Consider the following 24956-nt stretch of genomic DNA (forward strand, 5'->3'; position numbering starts at 1 on the left):
AGAGAAATGTGATGGAGAGCTGTAGGGAACTGGGACAACAGGGCTGTCTCGCTGCGAGACGCCTGGCTCTTAACCGGAGGCATTGATGTAGAGCTGGCTCTTGAGGATGTAGTCAATGACGGGCTGACATAGGTAATCCACGACGTGTCCGTCCCCGTGCTGCAGGGCCAGTCTGGGGAAACGGGGGAGGCAAGAGAAGAGAAGGGGTCAGAGCTCGCTGGGTCTGAGGACCCATGTAGGAGGCAAATCTGGCACCGCGTAGCCCCTCTCGCTACCCTGACAGGCAGGTTACCCCATCTCTGGTGGTTCTGCGAGCACTTTGCTGTGCCTGCCCATGCAAATGCACTTAATGTTTTGCTGGGGAGCTGCTGGGCTGAATGACCCTGTGKGGAATGCAAGTGGGTACCAGGAGAAGCGACCATTTGGGATGCAGGTGTAGGATGTGGGGGGCTCAGTGCCCCAGACCTTCAGCTGCCGTTGGGGCAGCCCTTTCGGGCATTAGGTGTTGCTGGCTAGGAGCTGCTCAAACACCTCGTAGTGAGGCTGGGCTGAGCTGGTGCCACCCCTCTCCCCTCTCATACCAGGAGGCCCTCAGCGTCACGCACCTGCTTTTGGTTGAGCTGACGACCGACATGGGATGGTTCAAGTCATCTTTCACTACCAAGATGTTGTTCTGTGGAGGAAGAAGAAAGAGGAGCGAAGGGAAACTCCTTGCAGCAGGTGCCTGCCCCACCAGGCAGAGCTCTGCCCAAGGACAGCCTAGTGCCCTGGGCTGGCCTCGGGCAGCCAGGCAGGGACTGTGGCTTGGTAGCCCCAGTGCTAATCCCAGTTGAAGGCTGAGATGAAGCCAGTGGGCTTAGAGAGCAGCCTGGTCTGATGCCCGGTATGGTGCGTCCCCAGCTGCTGGGCTGGGTGGCACCTGGGTGCTCCCATTCTGTCTCATGAGAAAGTTTTGCCTTGTGAAAGTGGGGCAGCAAAGGAATACCCCACAGCCAAACCTCCTGCCTGGGTACAGAGAGGCCAACGATCCCCTGGTGGCCTTCCCCAGCTGCAAGCTGGGCCCTGGTTTGTGCAAATCCACTTACTTTGTACTTGCGGAGTATTGAGGAATGGTTCATGATCCGATCAGGGTCTGCTCCGTCCCGCGGCACCACCACGATCCCGAACTCCCCGACAATCACCTCCATCTAGGACCAACGCAAATGGAGACTTGTTTTTCATAATCTCCCAGTGTAAAACAAGACAGATGTAGCAACTAACTGTCTGCCAAAACACTCCAGGAACCAAGCTATGGTTGGTTCTCTGTGAAATGTTAGCAATAATTTGAATTGCTAGTCCCTAATTTACTTTCTTTCTGGACAGTCTCTGTCAGAAACATAGATTTATTAAGGGGAGATATTGGTGATGCATTCTCGACGGTTTGCGGTAGGTAGAACTTAAAGGGACAGGATTACATCCTACCAGTGGAAGTTCAGGTTAGACTTTAGGAAGAATTTATCATGATAAAAGCAGTGTAGGATTAGAAGAGGTTGCCTGAGGAGGGCGTGAAATCTGCTCCACTGGAAGAATTAAGGAACAGGATGGACAGGTTGTTCCTGACAGATCTAGGAGAGCTGTTCCTGCCTCAGGCAGAGAAAACTTTGGTTTTGCATCAAGGCTGCTGAGGAAGGTGTTTCCAGGGAAGGTGATGGGTCCTGATCTGCCCATGTTCCCCCTGCGCACCAGCAGCTACCACTGCTCTCACCAGTCTTTGGAAAAAAAAGGCTTATCCATGTTGTCTTGACATCTCTTCAGCCCTGGATTTATTTATTTATGTATATTTTTATTTATGTATTTATTATTATCTCTGAGATGATGCTCTGTGGATTGCTGTGGCCAGGTTTTCATCAGGCTGGAAGGAAAGAGGTTTCTTAGCAACCTGGAGGTGATGTATGGATCCCTGTGATGAGGTCCTCACCAGAATGGGGTGGATGGTGTTTCCTAGCAACCTGGAGCCATATGGTTTGGTCTGGCCAAGTCCTTAGCTGAGAAGAAAGGAGGATGGCTCTCCACACCTAGAGATGGGGCTTTTTTACCCCCCCCCAAAACAGACACTCCCTCAACTGTATAATTTTAGTGAAGAGCCAGATCAGATCCCACAGCTCAGCACCACTTTGACTGCTGTGAGCAATATGCTTTCACTGGCATGTGGAAGCAGCATCTTGTCCAGCTGGCTAAAAGCATTTTTCATTTCCAGCAGTTCCCTGCTATAATTCTAGAGCGCTGTAGGGAATGAATGAGTCAGTAAAACCAACCCTTCTCTTTAGGACTAGCTTCCTCCTGTGAAAATACTACACTTTAAAACAGGGACAGCAGTATCTGGAGTGAGCTGACCCTGTTAGTGCCTTTGCCATCCGCACATTTGCCTGGAATTGCTAGGGAGGAGCACGGGGTAGTAGGCAGCATTTTTACTSCATATAAGCTGTGGCAGTTGATTTCTTGAGATGGGATCTCAGTGGCCAAATTTGATGTCTCAAGATATTTAATTGCCTAAATCCTAATGTTTTGGGAGTATAAGTGCCAATGTGAGCAACAAAACGTAGAGCTAGGCACCTTCGTGGAGGTGCTTGTGTTGCCAGAAGTTGCCTGTTTGTTGTCTGTGGGTGGATCCCCCTTTGCAAGGRAGGGGGAAAATACCTTCCAGAGGGAGGATTTTGCAGTGCCTTTGCTGTTGTCTATCCTGAGAGAGCAGGAAAGTGGGGAGCTCATTCCTGAGATTTGGACATGGATACACAGTTGGACACTGGCCTTGCCCGTGCCAATGGCTGCCTCTTTGCATTTCTTCTAATGATCAGTCAAATGTGTTCAGTGAGACCATCGTCTTCTGTGCTAGCTACTGTAATCCTGATACCCTCTTTCTAGTGACCACACAATTTTCTTACTCCCATCTATACTGGCTTAAAATTCCTTATTCAAAGTTCCCAGCATTGATTCTGCTTTCTGCTCCAGATGTATTAATTATCATATTAATTTGCTCCCTACAGATGCTGYGAAAATATTACTTCACTCAGTTTGAGCTTGTGAAATAATTCAGTTTTTTTTCCACTTCTTGTTCTCCATAAAAATGGGCATCTGGGTACCTAGCACTACAGGAAAGGTCTCTGACTAAGTGAATRTTATTTCAGGTTGCTTTTAAATGTCAATGTCTTTAACTCCTAATGCAGGATAACCCCTCTTATGATGATTTTTGTAAACCTCTAATTTCCTACCTCCACGCTCCACTGTTAGGACTTAAATCTACTTAACGCTGTCTGCTCACAAGAAAAAACGCRTGGGAGCTCATCCTTTCAAAATCCCTTAGGAAAGGTTTACCCTGCTGCAGCTGCAAGCCCGGGGGACTCTGTGTGTCCTCTGGGTGAAGGTGGTGAGAGAAGCAGGCGTGAATGGAAATAGGATTTAGATCTGAAGTGACATAGGAGATCAAGCAGTTGTGAGAACCCCCTGTCCATCAGGCTGGCTCGTGTGTCAGGGGAGGGAAGGGTCTGGGTTCGGGTTGGGGTTCAGGGAGCCGTGGGGATGGCAGTGGCCAGCTCCTGGTTTCCAAAGGAGCTGAGCAGGCACCCAGAAAAGCTGTGTTTTAAGGAAGGTCATGGTGGGTGAAAGCAGAGAAGGAGTAACAAAGGCTGGGAGAAGGGGAGCAGAGAGGGGTGCACAGCTGCCACTCACGTCAGCCTCGTTCCAGAGACCGGGGATGCAGAAGGACTCCAGCAGGTCGCTGCCGCACAGCAGTAAGATGCGAAGCTCTGAAGAAAAGAAACAGAAAAGCTCAGAGGTGGGAGCCGATTTGCTCCTTCACACTCAGGGCTGAGCAGATGCCCCGAAGGACTCTTCAGCTCTTGAGCAACCTAGCACATGTGCTAGGATCAATTTATTTGACCAACCACCAGTGGAAAGCCACAAAACTCCTCAGGTAAGGAGGAATGAGAAAAGGCCCTGGGCTAAAGGCAGGGAAGTTGCTCCAACTGCTGCAGACAAAGCTCTGCAGGGCAGTGAGAAACGTGAGGATGTTGGTCATTCAGCACCAGTGCCTAGCAGTGCYGGTCCAGGTCCTCTTGGGGACCGCTTTGGAGATCTGTGCCTGTGTCTCAGCTAGTGCTGCAGCCTCACTGAGGTCTGGCCGGGTGCTGGGTTCCCTCACCGTGGGCCCAGGTGCGTGCCATAAAGGAGGTGAAATAAACCTTTCRAGGAATGCGCTATATCTCATGCTGGGAGCTCAAGGGTAGGTTTCACTGTGCTTGAGGGGACTTTGAGGGCTCTTGGCATTAATGCGATTGGCACTACACCATGGCAAATCAGTACCAGAGCTGGAAACCAGGTTCCCCACCACTTGGCCCCTGATTTTATTCTGCTATTCTGAGAACAGGAATTGGCTCAGGACAGTATCGCACTGCTTCTGCTCCACCCCTGAGCCCAGATGGCCAGCCACAGGGGAAGGTGATGGTCCAGCGTCCTTCATTCACCACCTAATTTCTTACGTGGCTTTGGTCCCGAGGAGCTGGAGCAACCCACCAAACGTGGAAGGGGCTGTGYACTCACCAATCTCCTCGTATCTCATCACCGTCCCCAAGTTTGCGTTTTCATCTGGGAGAAAAGAAGAGAGGTGCTAGTGTCCAAAGCCCCTCGGGGTGCTCGGTGGCTCATTAACTGTCACATGGGGCGTTGGGTCAGCCCTTGGAGCAGGCAAAAGAGGGACCAAACCCCTCTTATATGCGCCCCTGCCTGCCTGTGCCTGGCACTGCCCAAACTGTACCAAAGAAATGCAGCGACTGCCCTGAGTCTGTGCGTGGGCACCATGGGCTGAGCAGCCGGCTCGCTGGGCAGCGGTGGCTGAGCCAGGGGCTGGATCAGGCCCTGGTGCGGGGGAGCCRCGGGAAGGCTCACATCACCTGACCGGAGCTGAATTTCAGCAACTCTGGCCCGAAAGGGAGTGTGTGGGACCCAGGTCCTCACCGCAAGGTGGGACGGGGGAGGGAGACCAGAGTCTGAAGCAGAAGCAGGGATGATGCTGGGTGTTTCCCATACCTACCCACAAAGGTGAAGCGCTCCATTGGTGGGCGAACGCAGCAAATCCGACTCAGGCTTTCTCCCACCTTCCCTAAGATCTTTGCTAAAAACAAAGACRAAAAATAAATTGGAGAAAGACTGCTCTGTGGCTGACCTACCAGCCCAAAGTGGTGCTGGCCGTGCTAATCCTGCGAGGTACTCCCTCTCCCGAGAGGGAACCTCTCTCAGCACTCTCCATCCCCACTGCAGACTGCTTAGTGTTAATTCTCGGTGGAGAGCCACACCACGCCTTTAAGAGACACGCTAGATGGCTAAAATCACTAAAAATCACCAGATGTTTAGTTTTTATGGGATTTAAGTAATCTCCTTTCCCTGCTCTTCTCCCTAGCTAATACTTCGATGTCCCACATCCCTCTCTCTCACTGGAGATGCAGCTTTTTCGCCTCTCCTGCTAACCATTACCTCTGCAGGCACACCGTAAGAACCAAATATCCTTTCTCTTCATTGCTCTAGCTGATAAGACATCATCAAATTAAAGTCAGGCACAACTTCACACCTGTTTAAAGATATTCTGAGTTTCTGTTGCTGTCCTAGATGGCAATTCCTGCTCCCTCCTGGCCTCCTTTTATCCCCCTGCTCCAGGACTCATGCAATGAGACTGATAAGAGACCTGGCCTGGSTTATCTCAAAATTACAACGATTATTTTCAGCTGGAGCCATTGCCTGCTCTGACTCCCTGTGCGGCCCCATGAGTGCAGAGGGGGAAGGGCAGAAACACAGTCAGGAGAGTGGGAGGAGCGTGATCCACTAGGATCATGGGCATAGGACAACTTAACATAATTCTGGAGGCGTAGAAGTCTTTTATTTATAATGGGGGAGTATTTAGCCTCAATGAAAACTAAATGTGAGTTGTAAGGGATGGGGAAGTGTCTCTGGTTGAGCTCAGAGACCTTRGCTCGTGAAGCATGAAAGTGCCCCACTCTTTGTTATTTCCAGCAGTGCAGGTGCTCTGAAGGACTGAAAAAAGGACAAGGGAAACCAGTGTGCTTGGCAAAAGAGGAAGACACACTTCACCGTCGGCAGTGAGAAGAGGAAGAGAAGGAAGACTCCCCAGGAGCTAACAGGAGCCCTCGACCCAAATGAGCATTTGGCAGCTTTAGATGGGAAGGACAGGGGTAGGCATCTGCCACYTCCTCTCCCTTTGCCTGTGAGACCTACCTGCAGTAGGTTTGTTGGAAATGGTGTTGTTGTTCTGGTAAATGGGCTGTGGAGACTCGTTCTGGGGTTGTCCGATCACCGGGGTCAAGGAGGGGGTGTTCACATTGGAGAGGATGCAGCCTGTCACTCTCTGCAACGAGGGAGAGAAGTATAAATCCACGGGCTTACRTGTTACCCGGGAGCAAATCTGGCCTTTTCTCCCAGCTCCACCATGGTCCCTGGGGTTGCATGAGGAACTGCAGGTGTCCCGGACAGCGTGCAGTTCAGAGGCTCTCTGGCTCCTACACCAAGTTCTCCAGCGGCCACAGGCATCCTGAGTCAGCTGATGTTACTTAGAAATGAAACTCAGATGAGAACTGAGTCGCTCTGCGTTTCCCCATAGCTGCATGGAGACGCGGTGTGTTTGGATGTTTTTCCCTGTGAATTTATCCCGTTGCTTCCTGAAGCCGTGTGAACTTTCCGTGAGGAGCAGCGAGGAGTCCCACGCCTACGTGCACAGCTCGGTGGCTCCTCGTGGGAAGATCCCTTAGTGCTGCGCAGCACAGCCAGCGTCCCCGATCCTACGACAGGGAGCAGCCGCTCTGCCGTGCATCGCCTCCAGCCGCGTCCTGCACACGCGCCTACGCTCTGTCTTGCCCAGATGCCTRCTTGCTGTCTTCTTCAAGCCCACGGTGCTTGCCTGCTTTGTGGCCTCCCATCCCTGCAAGCTGCCACCTTCTYCTCTTCCCAGTCCCTTCTCTTTGGCTCTGGACAGGCTGCCTGTGAGTTTGTATTATGCTCTGTTTTACTGTTTTTTTCACCCCTTCTTGGTTTGTTCATGTTATCTAAACACTGGCAGCACCCTTTACAGCCCTCCATGCCCCAGTGGTTACCCCGAAGGGAGTCTTGCTGCCTCCTGGCTCTCAGGGCTGCTCGGGTGTTTCGAGGGACTTCTGAAATCTGTGCTCTCTGGGGATTTTCCAGCTCTTGAATTTGCTGGCTTGCTGAGTCACTCCTGGTTAATGCAGCAATTTTGGATCTGCTGAGCTGTTCAGCTGATAAGCAGGGACTCTTCTATCTCCCCTTTCCCCTTGGGATTGAGCGAGTTGCCAGCATTAATGATTTAGCTTACAACTAACCCCCGTCACCCTCTTTTCACTTGCACTCTGCTCCTGATCTGCGGGGGACACAGGCAGTTGCCGTTGGTGATACTCATCTGAGCTGCAGTGGGATCAGAGCCATACCTCCCTTTTTGCCTCGTTAGCCTAGACGAATGTTTTGGCGATCCCCTCTTCATGCAGTTTTTGGAAAGCAATGAAGTTCTGCCTTAAATGATGTATCTGCCTATTCCCTGGCAACCTACTGCTCCTTTATAAAAAGCAAACACTTGATAATTTCCTGCTCACTGGGGATGACCTGAGGACCTAATGCAAAAGGCCTGTTTTGCTTTTCCCAGGGGGGAAGGAGGAGTACAAAACAGGTGGTGTAAGGTGTTTAGTGCAYTCCTTCCAGCTGGGAATTTCAGGCATGATTCTGCAACTTTTGTGATGATCCCTCAGCCATAGACCGGTCTTTGCATGTCTGCCTGTGAGTGCAAGAACACCAGCTTGATGGTGTTGGATGGTATTTGTGAAGACTGTGCTAGCTCCAAAACATGATCCCCTAGTCTGGGCRGGCTGTTTGCCCCTGCCACAACATTCCCCTCTGGGGCTGCCCTCCCCGAGGGGCACTGGCGGCGGCGGGGCTCACTCACTTTCATCAGGTCGCGGTGGTGCTCCAGCACGCTGCAGGTGGTCTGCCAGGTGTCCTGGTAGCACTCCCAGGGGTCCACCCTGTGGGGGAGCACAGCAAGACAACAGCATTGGCAGGCGGCTACACCTCCGACCTCGCCTCATCACCTGGCCCGCTGCTCTGCCAGGTGCCATGTCCTCCACCAACCGTCCCCCCAGCTCTTCCTGCTGGCTGCGTCCCCGCACAGGCAACAGCTGGGTCTGTGGGGCATGTCTTGGGCATCTCTATGCGTGGTAGGAACCTGCTTCCCAAATGCAGTCTAGCTGTGTTTCTGGTCCCTCTTCGAAGCCACGTACCAGGTGGCAGCCCCGGAAAGGGCCAGTCTGTGGCCTGGTACCGTACATACGTAAGGGGAAGGTGCCACAGCGTAAGCCTGGAGCTGGCTGAGCAAATCTGGTACTCACCAGAATACCACAGGTTCAGCAGGGCTGCGGGAGGGCTTGCAAAGCCCTCGAAGAGAAAGCGAATGCAGCCAGGTGTTGGTTATCCTGGACCATAGGCAAAAGTTACTACCCGGGCCTTGGTTGCCCTTTTTTTTTCTTTCACAAAAATAGCATTAGAGCAGAGGTTGTGAGGATCTTTAAAGTGCCATGCCTCCCTCACTGGGCCTCTCCTGCAGATGTCCCTGCCAGGCCCAGTGGAGCAGGAGCTTGGTGGAGATGACCCTGCTTGTGCAATTAGGCCTGACCGGCTCACCAAGAGCGGATCTGGCACACGCTGAGGCTGGAAAGCTGCTCGGGGCCCCGCTGCCGTCTGCACTCTCAAAAAGAGCAGGAGGAAACAGGGAGCTGGGAAGCAAGTCAGGTGGGCTCAAGCAGAGAAGCAGGAGACGGGATCTCGTGCTTCCTCTGGAAAGGAGCAACCCTGCGTTAGAGGACGATCCGACACCGTCATTGATTTTCTGCTCAACTAGAGGAGGAACGCGCCGTTTTTTTTAATTACTCTTTGGCTTGCAGAGGACAAGCTCAGGCAGCCGGTCGCAGCGTGGGGACCGGCGAGGTGCTGCCTGTCGGCTGGAGGGGATTTTGCTGTGGCGGGGGCGGCGCGCGGGCTGGCGCTCACCTGATCCAGTCGGAGGCCTGCACGGCCAGCTGGCACATGGTCAGGCGGTGGCGGCTGGAGACGAGGCCCTGCGAGAGAGCAGAGACGGGGCGGTAGCGCGGAGGCGGGCCTCGTGCCCGGCCCGGTCCCCCTTCCCGCTCGGAGCCCGTCCCCCATACGAAAACCTATTGCAAACTTCCTAGAAGGAAGAAGATTGGGCCGGGTAAGGCGAGGCGGGCTCTGGGCAGGCGTTCCTGCCTGCAAAGGGCAGGCACCCGGGGGACAGCGGTCCCTGCCTTGGCCGGGTCTCGGCTACAAAGCTGGGCCAGAGATGGTCGTTTCTTGAGGCAGTTTTCAGAAGATGAGGAGTCTCTCTCCAGCTTCACGTTTTGTTCTCTAAACCTTTTAAAGGTCTGTGTCTGTATTGTGACCATCCCTAGAATCAAATCTGGCTTTAAAATCATGGGATCTAAGCAAAGAAAAACAAAAAACCAGGAACCATCACTTTGGAGAAGAACATTTCTCTTTGCGTTCTAGTAATTTAGCTGCTTATAGGGTCTCACTGCAGGGTAAGAAACGGGATGAGAAGCGTTTTTGTTCTCCCCTTCCTCTTGGAGATTTCCCCATGGTCAAGGGCTCCCGGAGGTGCCCCGCGGAGAGAAGGGCCGGCCGCGAGGGTCACGGCACGCTCGGGGAGGTGAGCGGAGCCGCGCAGCCTTCCCGCCGGCTCGCCTCGGGTCTCGGGAGCACGGGAGGGGAGAAGGGGGACAACGCACCGTCTTGCCGTAGGAGTCGTGCACGGGCGAGACGATCCCACCGATGACGATGAACCGCCCGGTCTTGTGCAGATAGTCCCGGGCTCGCTCTGCGGGAAGGAAGCACATGGAAAAGAGCGCTAAGGGAATCAGTACGGAAACCGGAGGTGCGAAGGCCCGCGGACACCGGCAGCCTCAGAGCGACTCGACCAAACCCCCTCTGAGGGGGGAAGCCCTCTTGCCGAAGAAGGCCAGGGCCTGGCCTCGATGCCCACGGCGAAGACCGCTCGCCTCGCTGGCGGAGCACCGCCCTGCTCTCGCGTCCCGCGGAGCACCCCGCGCCGTTCGGGGACGCAGAGCGGCGCCAAAGCGCCTGCGAGCGCGTCCGAGGCCGGCGCTGTCGCCTCCGAAGGAGGGCAGCGGCCTCGGGCGAGGAGGAGCGCGGCTGCGGGGAGCCGCCTGGTTTTCTCGCCCCGTCGCTTCTCCCGTTCTGGCTGGCCCGGGTGGCCGCTGACTGCTGGGCCGGAGCTTTCCTAGCAGCCGGAAAACGACCGACGTCTCTCCAGGCCGCAAGCGCCGCRTCTGACGCGTKGAGGCGGGCAAGATGAAAAAAGAGAAAATACCCCAAATCGGCGCTCTCCGCCACTGCCAGGCTGCGCGGGAGCTCGGCCAGCACTGGCAACCCCGAAACGAGCATGGCGGGAAGAGCGCTGGCCAAATTCCCAGCTGTTGAAACGCACAGCGCAGGTCACAGCGATGGCTGGGATTTCAGGAGCCTGTGGCAAAGTCTTGGAGCACGTCGCGTCGCTGTGCGAGCTGCAGGGTCGGCGTCGGGCTATAGCAGAGCACGCTGCGAACGAAGGCAAGCTCTGCTGGTGGTTCTTTTACGAGCTGTAATTTTGCAGAGTTTTTCATCCCTGGTAAAACCTGAAAGTCTGCACAAGTGGCAGGTTTGGAACACTATTTCAGGTAAACGTTTTGGGTGTGCGTGGACGTGTGATTAAATGGCAAATTAAGCCAGCGGCCGGGTGCCCCCTGAGAGCTCTCCCGTCCCGCATGCCAGCTGCCGCCTGGCCTCGGGCAAGTCGCTTGGTCTTTCCGCCTCACTTCCCCCCTGTTATTGCACGGTGGCAGCGCCCGGGCGTGCGGGCCCTGCCAGATGGGGTGGGTGCATCTCCCCGCCGGGGATCGAGGCTGCCCTGGCGCGTTAACCTCTTTGGCCACGGAGCCAGATCCAGCGGAGCTGGGAGCCCAAGGCCTGCTTTGCTTTTTAGCGTCCAGAGAAGGATAAGGCCACCTTCGTCCCTCACCAGCTAGGGCTTCATTCTGCTTGAGTGAGCAACAGTAAATCCCGTCAGGCCTCCTGTTTGAGGCTGACACGAGCTTTCCTTTGGCATCCGTATCCCTACGGCTGTCCACCACAGTCATCAGTCTCCGCTGCCTCTCCTTGCTCGCACCTGGGCCTCTTTAGGCTCTAGGTCTGATCCCAAATGGCTTTTAGCCCTGCACCATACTCGAGTGATGGCTGTAAGGTACAGAGTGGGGAGCAGGCCACAGGTGGACTCTGGTGGGAGACCCTCCAGCCCTTATGCTCCTCCCGTTGGGCCCAGCAGGCGACTAAAATTCCCACCAGGATACTCCTGCCRTGGAGGGGACACCACGAGCTGGATTTTGCTCTTCTGTGCTTTCACTGCCACTGACTCGATGGTGGCATCAAGAAGAGGCCACTAGGTGAGAGGTCCAGCTCCTTTGGGGTCCAGCCCYGACCCTGATTGCAGAGAAGCTCTGGTAAGGGATGGTGGGGGTGAATTACCCGGTGCTTTGCGCTTGGAGCCTGCTGACAGCCTGGCAGCCGGGCTCRGGGTGGAGGTGAGGAGCCGGGGATGTGCTGCCTTGCCTGCTGCTCCCCCGGCGAGARCCAGGCCTCCTGCTTTATTGCTGCAGAAACGTGGTGGGCTCGCCGTGAGCAGCGCCACCCTCGTCCCCCGCAGCTCGTGGCCCCTGAAAAACGCCGCAGCGGAGAGCGAAACGCTCCTGCTCCTGGCTGCAGCACGACCTGAGTAGTCGAGATAGATCCCCCTCTATTTTTTTTTCTTTTTTCCTTTTCGCTCCCTAGACAAGGCTCCCGTGACCGCTGTAAGCTGCATCTGCTGCASGTTTATTGGCGAACCAGCTCACGCTGGCCCTGTTTGCTCTGGGTCGCGGGTGGCAGCGGGGCAGAGCCCTGCCACCGAGGCACGGCGGACGGGAGGAAATACTCACCCAAGGGCGCGTCGGCGCCGTGCAAGCGGTCCGCAGCGATGCCGTTATTGGCTGGCTAGTGCGCCCGCGTCCTTCTCCATCACTCATTTCTCTCTCCAAGTCTCTCCGCTAGTCCTGACACCCGCTATTAAATTTCATCCCGTTTCTATTACTTCCACCCTCAAGGTCACCCAGCTCGGTGGCGGGCTGACACTCATCCGTAGTGACAGCGCCTTTCAACGTTGTCTCATCAGCAAATTGCATTAGCATGTTCCTCCTTTTAGCCCCGTTATTTATTCCTGTTTCCACCAGGCTTGTTCCGAAACTCGTCCCASAGGGATCTGGCCGGCAGCCCCCCGCGCCGGTCCCCACCAGCGTTCGCCTCCCCTCRCTCGGCTCCTCGCCCCCCAGCGCCAGCTCTCGCACCGCTCCCCAGCTCTGCCAACATCAGGTATTTCCCGCGTTGCACCGTCTCGGCTGCAGGCTGGCTGGGTTGTGTGAGAGCCTGGCCCAAAGGCTGCGGCGGGTGTTTCCAACAGGCAACACTGGAGAGTGAAAATACTAGTGAAAATCCGTTCAGTTCCCGTGGGCTCCTTTGGGAGGTCCATCTTGTGTTCCTCCAGAGCAAAACAGAAACATGAATTCTGCTTTCCTGAGGACACCCCCGGAGAAATAAAGGGGGATCATGTGCTATGACTAATTCTGGTGAAATAGCACTTTTCTCTGCTCCTTCCACAGGCGGATTGAGAATCCCATTTTCCAGTAAGGCGGCAGCAGTGCCTTCCGTGAGCGCTTCTCCCACCCCCAAGGCTCCCGAAGCCTTTACGCTTGTATTAGGCACAAACCCTTTAGTCGGGCTCTCCTGTTGCACACGTTCGCAGTCGTGCTGCTGTGTCATCCCCGGGGACCGCTGTGCCTGTGTACRAAACGCAGCTGCCTGCGGAGGAAGCGCGGGAGCTGCTGAAAAGTGGATTTTGCCCCTGTCCAAAGGCCCCAGGCCGCCCGCGAGCGGCACTGGCTGTGGAGCGGGGATTTTGCTGGTCCTTACAAGGGATGAGCAAAGGTCCCTCGAAACCCTGTTCCATGCATTTGCCAAAATGCATTGGGAATGCAACGGGAAGAAACAGTGTTCTCTGTTTTCACGCACGTGTGGTGYGGTGTTGGGCCTTGTTCTCGTGCGTCTTTACGCGGCGTGCGTGCGAGCAGAGAATCGGCCTGATTGGCAATGTTTCCGGGCATCCCTGTCTCTCCGCTTAAGCCCTGGGTAGTGGGTCAGACTGAAACACAAATTAAAGTGCAGAACTTCTGCTTAATGGAGAGTTTTGAGATTCAAACCTTTTTCCTGATGAACTCTGTGTTTTTGATGCTTTTTCTCATAAAGGGAACCACCCTGAGCTGTTGGATCGCCTTTGCAGGGCCGCTCTAACAGGCCACCGATAACTGCTCRCCCAGAAAGCCAAAGGTACACGTTAAAAACCGTCTTTTGTTTTTCCTCCGTTCTGTTGTTTTATTTTAGGAAGAGGAACTGTAGGACACCCGCTGCTGCTTTTCCCTCACGAATGCTCTGGGTTTGCCGTTATCGGCGTTGCCCATTGGCACCTTGAAAGCCGCAGTGGCGGCGGGCTCGGCTCCGTGCCGATGCCGGCGGGCGAGCGCCGCTGGCTGTGCTCGGCTCCCTCTGGCCAGTCAACAGAGCGGAAAGCACATCCAAGAAGACAACTGCGATTTTTAGKCCCAGTTGCCACCAAATAAGGGCAAAATGCAGGCTCTGATGGTGAGAAAGGCCAAGACGGCGCCTCAGCTGGAAAGCGGGAGCTGTAGGTGCTTTACGTATGCTGGGGAGCTGAGCCGGGTGAGCCAGTGTCTACACTTGTATTGCAATGTAGTTTTTAAAATACAAAAAAAAGGCAAATTCCCTAACAAAGACGAGTTTTAAATTAACAAATCCTCTCATTATTTCCTACTTCGCCTCAACTTCATTTTCATTGCATAGAGAAGATTAGAAATACTAATCTGTTATCTCTAAACCTCCTTATTCATGTACAGCACGTTTATAAAAGGACTAACATATCATTAACAGTTGAGGAAGGCTGAACTGCTTACGCATCAGCTGTGCTTCGTGCTTGCAAAGGTGCCTACTGGTTTAGTTTGCCTTGAGTTTTTGATGGCAAAAAATGGTCATTTCTCAAGGCTTTCAATGTCTTGGTGTCTGAGCTTTAAATAGCCCAGAACTGAGTCTGTACCCTCAAGGGATTTGTTTCCCTACTGCGCCAAATTTTCTGAATTTCAGATCTCAAGATAGTTCAGAGCCGAGTCCCCACGCACAACCCCAGCCTGCTTGAAAAAAATCCGTTTCTTTAGAAAACCGCTCTGCCTCGCGTATGAACTTACACAAGCGAAGCATCAGCAACATTTAGAAAGCCAAGAAAACCCTTACGGTTCTTTTAACCACAGCCAGAGCAAGCACTGGCCTATTTATACTGCAGGTCTAATAGCTTCAGGAGGACGAAGCCAATCAGCTGCTAAGGTGCAGCTGCCCTTGCAGCGCTCGCGGAGCGGCGTGCCGTTGCACAGRCTGCTGTTGCTTTATGCGTCATCATAAAAATTGTTTGTTTGCTTTGTAAACTGCACATTACTCTTTAGAGAAACTGATAAAAATCATGTTGCTCTTAATACCAAAATGTATAAGTCCGGGTCTGAGCTTCCAAGAGCTTGCAGACCACCTCTGAAATGCCAAACAGAGGGCACGGGGAAAAAATACATTTATTGGCTAGTAAACCTAGGCAGGATTCCAGGGCTAAGGGCTGAGGCAGCCCTTCAAAGCGACCCTGTTGAAGCCAGGCTGCGCATGGCGCGCCTGCCTAACGTGGCAAGTGGCGGTCCTAGTCTGGGGCACCCCGATGCATCTGCTCTGTATTACTGGATTTAAGGCTTCCTTTTTTCCAGGCTGAGTTTGCCCCGGCTGAGCCGCTCCTCAGCGGATAAATTAACAAGGCAATAGGCAGCCTCGGCCAAGCCTGTCCGAACACGTTAGCTCCTCGAGCTTTGAGCAGCGCCCTGTATATGCAGCAAGATGAAATTGCTTCTTAAGAGACGCCGGGGCCGTCAGCGGTCGGCTTCCCYGCGGTGGGGCTGTGGGTGCCTCCCGACACGGCGCGCCGGGCCGGCACGCACAAGAGGCGGCGTGCGTCTCCCGCYGCAGCAATAACGCAGCAGGACCGAATGCCTCTGAAACCAGCACGCCGCAGGTAGGAAAACACCCCCCAGGCCGCTTCGTCTTTGCGAGCTGAAGTTTGACTCGTTCCCTGGTGGCAACTCATCTGTTTTGGAGCTTTYTGCCGTTGCCTGGAGTTGGGTCAGTTATACGTCTCACCCTCTCCTTAGCCCTTCATCGAAGATAGAGGAATAGCTTTTCTTTCCTCTTCTCATCTTTATTCCTTACAGTCAGCTCTCTGTTCACATCCCAACCTTATTCCCCTGCTTGCAAGAAGATTTTTGGCTGGAAAAAAACAAACGAACAAACAGATTTTGACCAGAAAACCATTGGTCTTGGTAGGCCAAGCCCCACTTCTCAGCTAGTTTGTCCTGTTTCTTGCCTACTSTTGTGTTCTCGGTGGGTTTGCCAAGCTGTTCTTGCAGGGCTTCGCTTGCTCCGTGCCGGCTTGCTGCAACTAGACTGGCCCAAAACAAAAAGATTTTTTTTTGCTGAGGAAACTATGCACAGCCAAAGCCGCAGCTCCAGCCCCCTGYTGCCAGCACAACAGTCCTCCCGAGTCCCCGCGCTCCCTTTATTTTTCCCCCCCAAAGTTAATTGCTCTTAATGCTCCAGACGGTCTTGCATCATTTTTAAACGGCGCTGACACAAATAAAGCAGCAGCCGCAGAGCTTGCCGAGCCGCGCAGGAGCCTGGTGGAAAGGCTCCGTGCAGCRGGGAGCTGCCCACCACGGCCACCCGCCGAAGGTAGCCCTGGTGCCTCCAGGAGGCAAGGTGGGCTTCGGGGGCGACCTGTAGGGAGACCAGCGGCCAGTCCCACCCAGAGCGACGAGTTGCCCTTCGGCAAAGCTTGTGGGTCGGCGGCTGGTTGGACAATCCAGAGCTTTTAACCCAAATCGATGCCTGGCGAATGGTTGCTGGAGCCGTGGAAATCCCACGAGGAAGGAGGAGGTCCCAAGTACGGCTCGTGCCCCATCTTCTCGACTTGCAAGGAAAATCTCACCGACGACCGTGTTGCTCCTGCTCAGCTTCCCTTTCCTCCGCTGCAAATGGGCCTTTCACATGCTTTTAGCACTACAGATTTCCTGCGAGATCACAGTGAGGAAAGGCTAATTGCAGGATGTGTTTCAGGGCTACAAAAATTATAAAAGATTATTTTACCCAGCTCGCAGCAAAAAGAGTGTCCTGCTCCCCACCGCAGTAGGAATTTACCGCTTATTTAAAAGATGTTTTGTAGTGGCAGTTTTCACTGAGTATATTTAATCAGCAACACTTCAGCTCCTCTGGCGCTGCTCCATTGCCTAAATTGCTGTTAATGAAATCAAGCATGTCTTGTGTTTAATTTTTCAAGGTGTGATTTCAAATATTTGCTCTGCCTTTTACCTGCTTCACCTGCACCCCTAACACTTCCTTTTTTTTTTTTTTTTTTTTTTAATCTTTTCTCGGCTCTTGGCTTCATGATTAGCTCCCAGCTGAGTTTTCCCCGGCTCTCGGGTCACGTTGCTCTGAGCTTTGCGAACTAGCTACCTGCCAAAACAAAGTCTCTCCACATTTTGTCGTGATCTGGACAGGGAGGTGTGTATCTCTGCACAGATATTTCACTGGACTGCAACACGCAAGACGTTTTGCGTGGTCTCGTTTGCTCTGCCCTCAGAGCAAGGGAAGGGGCTGTTGCAGACAGCTAGGAGGAGTACCAGCCCTTTGTGGGGCATGTCTCAGTTTGCTCTATCCCCACAAGTAAAAATGTTTCCCAGGTGCCTCGTTTGCGTTTCAAGCGATTTGGCCTCCGCTTGCCTCCCYTCTGAGGCAGGATGGCGCCGAGGGCGAGCCGGGCGCTTTCGCACACTTTCGGATACGTTCTCCCGCGGAGAAGGGCGACCCAGATCCGCGAGCRTGCTCCGGTTTCTTCTTTATCCAGCAGCTCCTTCAGGGCCTAAATGTTGCTTCCTACCTCGGGCCTGGCTTGGGCAGAGAGCCAAGAGTTATTCTCAGTCTAATTGAATGTCAGATAGATCTGGGCATATAAATAATCTCGATATGTATCTCAGAATGCCAAAGCAGAGCTGTGTCCATGGCTACAGTGATGCTAGCGCACTGGCTCAGGCTGGGTCTTCAGGCTGACCTGATGGGCAATGAAATTACTCGGAGCGGTAGTTTGCAGGGTTTTTGGCTGTTTACAGGTTTTTGGGGRAACTGGAAGGCCCGAGCCTCCCCTGACTGAGTGTTTTATGGTGCCAGCTGCCTTTGGGGGCTCATCAGCATGGTGCAGGCACCCCCTGTCTCACCCATGCACGGAGGGCAGCCCGGCCAAGCTGCTGGTCCTCCAGAGGCCCAAAGTCCTAGCTGCTTCAGCGCCTCTTGAAGGAGCTCATTCAGATTCCCTGAGGAATTTTAGTTGAAAGAAATAGTCCATAAAATCTCCCCATAATGCTTAATGATTTACCTCCCCTGGCTAATTGCTCTGCTGTGCTTTTTCTTCCCCTATTAGTCCATAGATGCATCCAGCCACTGTGCTAATAAGAAACTTGGAAAGGACTTTGGTGCTAAGTGGCTCGAGTTGTTYCTGCAAATTCATTTTAATGGCTTTTCATAGCCGCAAAGAAGAAACGGCCAACAAGTACCCTGAAACCGGTGGCAGAGGATGAGGCTATGGAAAGCTCCAGGGAAACGCTCTTAGAGGCCCTGAAGTTCCCAGCTGGGAGCAGCCCTCGGGGCCCYGCCAGAGGCTGGCCCCGGCGGGGACGCTTGCCGGAGCGATGGCTAAYGGGAGCCGCGCTCGCACCATCTGTTGACCACCAATGGCTCCATGAGAAAAAAGCAAAATTAGATGATTTATTTTTTTATRAAAAAGAAAGGCTGGAGACTGAGGCAGCTCCCAGAGAGCTGGCTTAGAAATAGCAGACCCAAAACGCAGCGCTGGGGCRGGGGCCCTGGCCGGCGCTGGCCTGCCCGGCTTGGGGCCGAGGCCGCAGAGGGACGGGCCGCGTGAAATCCTTGCAAGCTGGACTGACGGCTTCCCGTTTATTCTCTTTCCTCAGAGCCGCAGCGCCGCGAGGGCCGCGCGCCTGCGAAGGGAGACCACTCAGTGCTGGACCGCTAGCCACACTCGCAGCGCTGCAGGGAGGAGGGCCAAGCGGTACGGCTTGCCGCGGCGTAGCGCTGCGGCAGCGACGCCGAGTCCGATCCGCCGCCTGAGGCAGCCGGTTTGTCTCTTGCAATACAGTATTTTCTCTTCGTTTACTGAGAAGCACCAACTACAGGTGAGYGTTGGGCGTCACGCGTAGCTCCAGCAGATGGAAAGAGCCGTTAGTTAAGACCGGTAGACCGAAAATCACCTGGAGAGAGCAATCTYGTTTGGAGGAGATGGCAGAAATCCCACCTCCCGTCCCTGCTCCCGGCGTGCTTCCCAWGGGGAGCTTTGGGAGGCAGCTCAAAACTGGGCTGCTTCCGGGGTGAAAATCTGCGATGCTGCATCGAAAGACTTCGTTCGCATGGGACGCGAGAGAAGGCCGGGGCGCCGTGCAGCACCGCCGACCAAGCGATTGGGCTTGGAAATGGGAGCCGCGCTGAATCACCTGGCGTTAATCCGGTCGCCTGTGGATTGCCGTGCGTCTCTATATGGTTTTCTTAAAAGAGATTAAAAGATCCCCAGCTGGTGTAAACCGCTGTACATGTGCTGCCCATGATGGAGCTATGTCGATGCACGCCGAGGATCCGGCGCAGCGTTTATGCTGTATTGCTGTATTCAGCTTCAATTACGCTCTAAATATTAGTAACAAAAATAAACTGTTTGGCAAACAAAGACGAACGTGTTCCCGCTACTCCCAACTGCTCGCTTTCACTGTGGTTTTTGTTGCCTTAGGCCCACCAATATCATCAAATAGGACGGGCTTGGCAGCAAAAGGCACGAGGCAAACGTTTCCGTTAGCTGGCCTCGCAGATGCTCTTATTTTGCTTCCACCAGGACTGCAACAGCACGGCGGAAATAGGCCAGGCACCTCGCTGCTCGTCCCAGGAGAGGTGCCCGTCCCGGCCTCAGCCAGTCGCAGCCTCCTGAATCGGTGTCAGTAAGTTCTTTTTTTTAAAAAAAAAAAAAAAGGAAAAAAAAAAGAAAAAAAGAGCAAATTCTCTCACTTGCTTTCTGCTGCCCCCATTTCCCTTTGCAAGCACTCCATTTGTTTTCCTTTTGGAGCTGCGGCATCACATCAAAGCGAGCATTTTGTAGACCCTGGCGGGTGCCACGCTGATCCTCCGGGTTGACACGCCGCGATCGCAGCTCGGCGGCAGCAGCAAAGCCGCCGAGGGCCGGCGTCTCCGACCGCCGCCCTGCGGAGGCGGGTGCGCAGGGGACACGGCACCCCGGAGCCGACGCCTGGCGCCTCTTCCCAGCCCACTTCACGTTGCAGCCCCAGCACGCAAGCAGGCTTTGCCAGCAGAGCCACCAAAGGCCGCAGCAGAAATCTGCGTGGCTGCGTGTCATCAGACCATGCATTTGGGTGAAAAACCCTCTTTCTTTGCACATCTATAACCAAGTTTCCTACTCACCTGCCTAGACTACGCACCACAGTGTCCTCAGGGACAGCTTYGGGGAGCTGCTCTGGACGGAGCCCGCCACAGCAGGCCTGCGCGGCGCGGCACGGGATTGCCTTCTGCTCGGCTGAGGCAAGGTAAGGAATGTGCCCTGTTGTATGAGGCAGYGCTGCTGGAAAGACAGCGTGATGTCTCCCAGCCCGCCGTGAGCCCTGCTGAACACTGGAGCACCTATAAATATTTTAAAAGGCTCTTTGAGCCATTATCGATGGAGCAGAAGCTGGTGCTTGGGAAAACCCCTCCCTGCAGGTCGCAAAGGAGATGCGACGAGCTGCAGCTAGCGATAAAGGCCTGGGAAAAAAGAGACTCGGTGGCGGAAACGCGACAAAARCCCGGGAAGGACAAGGGTCTGCTGCAAGTGCGGATGTCTAAAAACTGCCTGCGATGACGGCCGTCTGTCCTGCCGCTGCCCAGGCTGCGATCCTTGCCGTGCGACRAGCCAGCCTGATCAGGGGGCTCGGCTCTGGCTGTTGCTGCGGCGGGGTGCAAGGCTTCCCCTCTACTCCCGGCCTTAGCGAGGCAGCGCCTTCACTTTGGTCCCTCGCAGGCATGTTTGCGTTTAAGCGAAAAGAGGAACGCTGCTCTGTCGCTCTGCTCTCGCGGGTCCCCTAGCTGTGTGCCAGCAAGCGAGCGGCTCAYTAAGCTGTTTTGCAGGGTGGTCATCTCAGCAACTAAGAAAACCCAATTTGGGAAATTCAGGATATCAAAACAACGCAACAGAGACAAAAGCCTCAGCTACTGCCTCTTCCGCCCTTGGTGCCTGCCAAACTCTGCACCTTTATCCCCAAAGCCTATTTACATAACGCACCGGTCTTGAGGACCAGTCTCTTAYAAGAGCTGCTTGAATAATACTGGGTGGTGTGACGGGGCTTTTGATTGCTCAGATTTTCTGAAGAAGCAATGTGATGGGGAGTTTTACTTTTGATGGCAGAGTCTTTTGCATCACTTTAGATTGGAAATATTTTTCTCCCGTCCATTGGCTGGGATAGAAATTCTCCTCAATAACAGATACAGGTAGGATGTGGGCAAAATTCAATTTGAATCAGACAGAGGGGTGAGGGCGGGATGGGAAGATTGTGGTGATCTGCTGTATTKCAGGAATCTAGATTCACCCTATCTATGAGCTACGTTGTCCTCCACCTTCTCCAAGAATCAGCATTTGTTTTAAATGAAGCAAATGGGAACATCTGTGATTTAAAGCACCTAAGCATCTAAATTACTGAGGCTCCTTAGGCAAAAGCCATATCTGAACAACATCACCCAAACTCACTCCATCTGCATGAACAGGACCGAAGCAACCCATTGCTCAATACACCGACACACAGGAGATGAGAAGCTCTGGGTACATACAGACATTACAGACTTGATTAAAATCACCTACTGGTCATTAAAAGCTCAACAGCACCAAAAAGAAAGAAAAAAAGAGAAGTAATTAATAAAAGACAGATGCCTCCGAGAGTGAGGTAAGAGCCATTGTGGGATGGGAAAGACCCTTCCCCGTGCAGAGCTATGGAGAAACTTGCTCAGCAAAACCTCCTTCCCGAGCTCGGGCAGCTTGTTCCCTTGCTCTCAAATAACAAAACCCCGGGCGAGGTGACCATGCAAACCGGGGAGCCTCTGACCTTGCACAGTGACACCTTCAAGCCTGGCATCGTGCCCAAAACTACCATCGAAATGAACTGCGTTTTCGTGTTCTCTCTGATTTAAAATRCACTTTATATCTTAGTGACAGGGCTGCCCTTTGGTTTGGTTGCCCTGCACTAGGAGGATACAGCTGTATTTTGGGGCTCCTGGGGCYGGGGCAAGGCGGGGAAAGGATCGAGTTGCCCAAGGAAAGATGCATCGCGGGCTGAAGGAGCACCAGCAYGGGCTGCACCATGTTAGCAGAGCTATGCAGATGAGAGTTTTGGTTTTGATGTTGTGTTTTGTCCCTTGGGTGGCATTGCTTGAGCGAGGAGGGGCGGCAGGCGAAGCGCAGGGAGGCCAGGACAGAGGTGAAAACCCCAGTGACGCCGGGTCAGGCGCTCGGCTTTGCCCCGCTGCGGTCTCCCCTTACCAGGAACCTCGACACCAGCACCGGGCTCAGCCCCTATTTGGCACCATCTCCCCAGTTTCCAGCATATACTCAAATTAGAGTGAATTCATCCGAGTTTGGGACATCTCGGCGTGCTCGGCYGAGGTAAGCAGCCATGCTCCCTGGCGCTGAGTGTTTGTGGTGCTTTCCGGTGGTTTTGACCGAGGACTTTGTTTTGATTCTTATATTCTCCRCTGCACTTTTAAGATTTTTGCATGGGACCTACTACTCCTTACCAGTACCTACTTGGAATATAAGTGAAACGTCCTTTTGTTTAAAGCTAAACCCCCACCAGCATTCATACTAAGTTTTATAAAACCACCTCTACCCTTGTCTTTCCTACTCCCTTTTCCCCCCACATCAACATCCTCAACTTGAGTTCCTGATAGCTGTATCAAAATAGAAAATGCAAYTCAACGTTGTGACTCAGAACAAGCATACATCTTGGAGCTGCTCTGATGCTACAGGTAAGTTGGAGAGTGTTTTCTGGGCTGTGCAGATGTTGTCTCAACCCCTTAATGTGAATGGCTGTATAGCACATTTTCCCRTCTGCATTTCTATTATATGTTTTTATATATTAATTACACTTTTTATATATATTATATGTATACACACTGAGACATGAATCAGACTCCTTTAGTGAGTGTTAGTGCACCAGGCTTGTGATGAACGAAGGATAGAGTAAGTGKGACTCCACATGGATGAAAGGGTACAAGGGTCCACACGGAGAGTCTGGGGTCCGGAGTTGCTACAGATCCCAGCTTTCTGGAAASCCAAGAGTAATCCCGATAATAAGCCTTAAATTCGCATGACTRGTGAAAAAAATAACCCAGCGGAAACCTTCCATCCATTAGAAAAGACTTCCAAATCGTAATCTAGTTTGAGTCACACAGAGCTCCTCTGGGGGTAGGTCGGGATTTGGCCTGAATAAAATACGKCGAGATCTAAACTGAGAAAAACAACCATTGACATACAACGATACGTCAGCGATGGCGCACTAACGCAACTACCCTAGACTTCCTCTTTTCCTTAACTAGTGTCAGGTGTTAAATTGATGAATGGAATCTCCTTATATTAAAGCAAAAATTCCTCCTACCAGGCTTACGAGGCCCACATATTTGTTGGAGAGAAAAAGACAGTACCTCTGCACACGTTCAGCTGTTCAAATACTRTATTTACAAGAAAGAGCCCTCTTTTGACTGGACTTGTATAGCACAGAGCTGAAGGTCCASATTCTCCTGTCCTCTCATGGTTTATCTTTTAGACTTTGGGGTGCGGAAAGGGGGGTGGACTTCCTTAAAGAAAAATGAACAGGGATTTAAAAGCTAAATTCTGTATCCTTTCCTTGCGGAAGAATTGTTTGTCTTCCTTTCTCTGCAGGATAAAAGAGCCCCCTTCTCTCACACGTCCCTCCCCCAYGCAAATACTCGTAGGCCGTGACCAAGTCATTACTGAACGTCTTCTGTGGATCCARGCTAAGCTTCCTTCGCTTCTCCCTGTAAAAGCCTGGTTTCCGGAGCTAATGTAATTCTTGTTCCTGTTATTCCAGGAAGGGTTTTACTAATGCTGGGTATAAAAATAATGCAACCTTTCTTCTTCCGCTCGACGGTCCCTGCTCGCACACAAAGGATTGCATTTGCCACTTTATTTACGGCGTCACACCAGGGGGTTGTATTCGGTGGGTCACACACCATTACTTCTCGGCCCTCTCCACAGTCGCTGCTCTGCAGAAGACATTTGCCTGCCTGCTATGTGCAACMTGCCTGCTTTGCTGCTGGACATGATTTCTCATCTGACTGTTTGAACAAGACCTTTTTAATCAAACAATCCAAGACAGACAGTAAAACTGACTGGTTACCATCATTAACTGCTATTCTACCCACCCTGGGGTCGTTGGCAYGTTTTACCAGCAGTGATTATATATTTTCTTCTAAATCATTGAGAAGGGTACTGAACAGCACTGAGCCAAAACCAAACCTCATCAAGACACTCATCAAAAGCACTCGCTGCATACCAATACCTCACTGATCATTATTTTCTAAAATATATGCTGTTTTAACTCCTAAAATGTGTTACAGGTTTTAGTCCGTTGAATACAGGCTGCATTGATTTTTAGAGTGCTACTTTTCTTAATCAGAATGCCTCTAAATAACATGAATTATAAGAGTCTGTTTTATCAATAGTTACCTCCATTAACCAAGCCTGTGATTTTATTTAATTACTTTTTGACTTTTTAATAATTCCTCTCATTCTTTTTTTTTCCCTCACAATTGTTTTTAGCTTAGGGAATAGGATTTTTTTTTAGAAGTTTCATTGTCCACAACCACATTTTGCTTGCTCCTATGAAATGAAATCTCAGCATGATCATCTGCAACGAGAAAGCCATCATTTTTCAGTCTGGTGACCAACTCATCATGAGCTATGAAAATAAGGCCTGACACAGAAATACCTCACGCTGATAGCAATTTTTTTTTTCATTTAGGAACTTATCTACAACTACTAGAAATCGCAGGGATGCTTCGCCAGCTGTAGTACAAGACCTTCAACATTCACTCCCCAGAGCGACACTTCCCGTCGGAGTCACKGATAGTTCCTTGCACTGCACTTCGGAGGAGATGTTTCAGGAGCTGGCCCTTCTCCTGCCATTTTATTTGGCCATCTGTAGCAGACGCTTTGCCCCCGCGGGACCCCACCAGGTAAGTTGTTTATGTGTGGCTCTCTAGGCACGTCAAAGCTGACGCGACCCACCGGTATTTACGACGTGTCAGCGACGCGCCCTCCCTGCCGGCCACCCRTCTCGCCCCAGCTGGCTGCGGCAGCGCTTTCCGCGCCGCAGTCGCTCAGCTCCCCGCCCGGGCGCCCGGTAACACCCGTCGCCTCCAGCGAGCGTTTTCCGATTCCTTGGGCAGGGCCAGCGAAGCACCGGGGAAGCGGCCCTTTCGCTCGCCCCGACGGCCGGCTCTCAGCGCGGAGCTGCGCAGGCCGCGCAGCCTGCGGGGGCGCCCGCGGG

General features: G+C 52.9%; 1 protein-coding gene across 1 annotated transcript in view; it reads right to left on the minus strand.

The window, feature by feature from the left end:
* The window catches only part of NMNAT2 (nicotinamide nucleotide adenylyltransferase 2), a 25371-nt gene continuing 415 nt past the window's right edge, over positions 1–24956 (minus strand). Inside the window, exons 2-11 of the mRNA XM_085299602.1 lie at positions 9849–9937; positions 9094–9161; positions 7994–8072; positions 6262–6391; positions 5066–5146; positions 4576–4620; positions 3706–3782; positions 1086–1187; positions 606–673; positions 1–172 (exon numbers count right to left, since the gene is read on the minus strand). Coding sequence (XP_085155728.1) covers positions 70–172; positions 606–673; positions 1086–1187; positions 3706–3782; positions 4576–4620; positions 5066–5146; positions 6262–6391; positions 7994–8072; positions 9094–9161; positions 9849–9937 — 842 coding nt within the window. The 3' untranslated portion in view covers positions 1–69. The remainder of the gene's footprint in view (positions 173–605; positions 674–1085; positions 1188–3705; positions 3783–4575; positions 4621–5065; positions 5147–6261; positions 6392–7993; positions 8073–9093; positions 9162–9848; positions 9938–24956) is intronic.

Source organism: Rhea americana, unplaced genomic scaffold, assembly GCF_003343005.1.
Source record: "Rhea americana isolate MKP2758 unplaced genomic scaffold, rheAme1 scaffold_151, whole genome shotgun sequence".
Classification (NCBI taxonomy): domain Eukaryota; kingdom Metazoa; phylum Chordata; class Aves; order Rheiformes; family Rheidae; genus Rhea; species Rhea americana.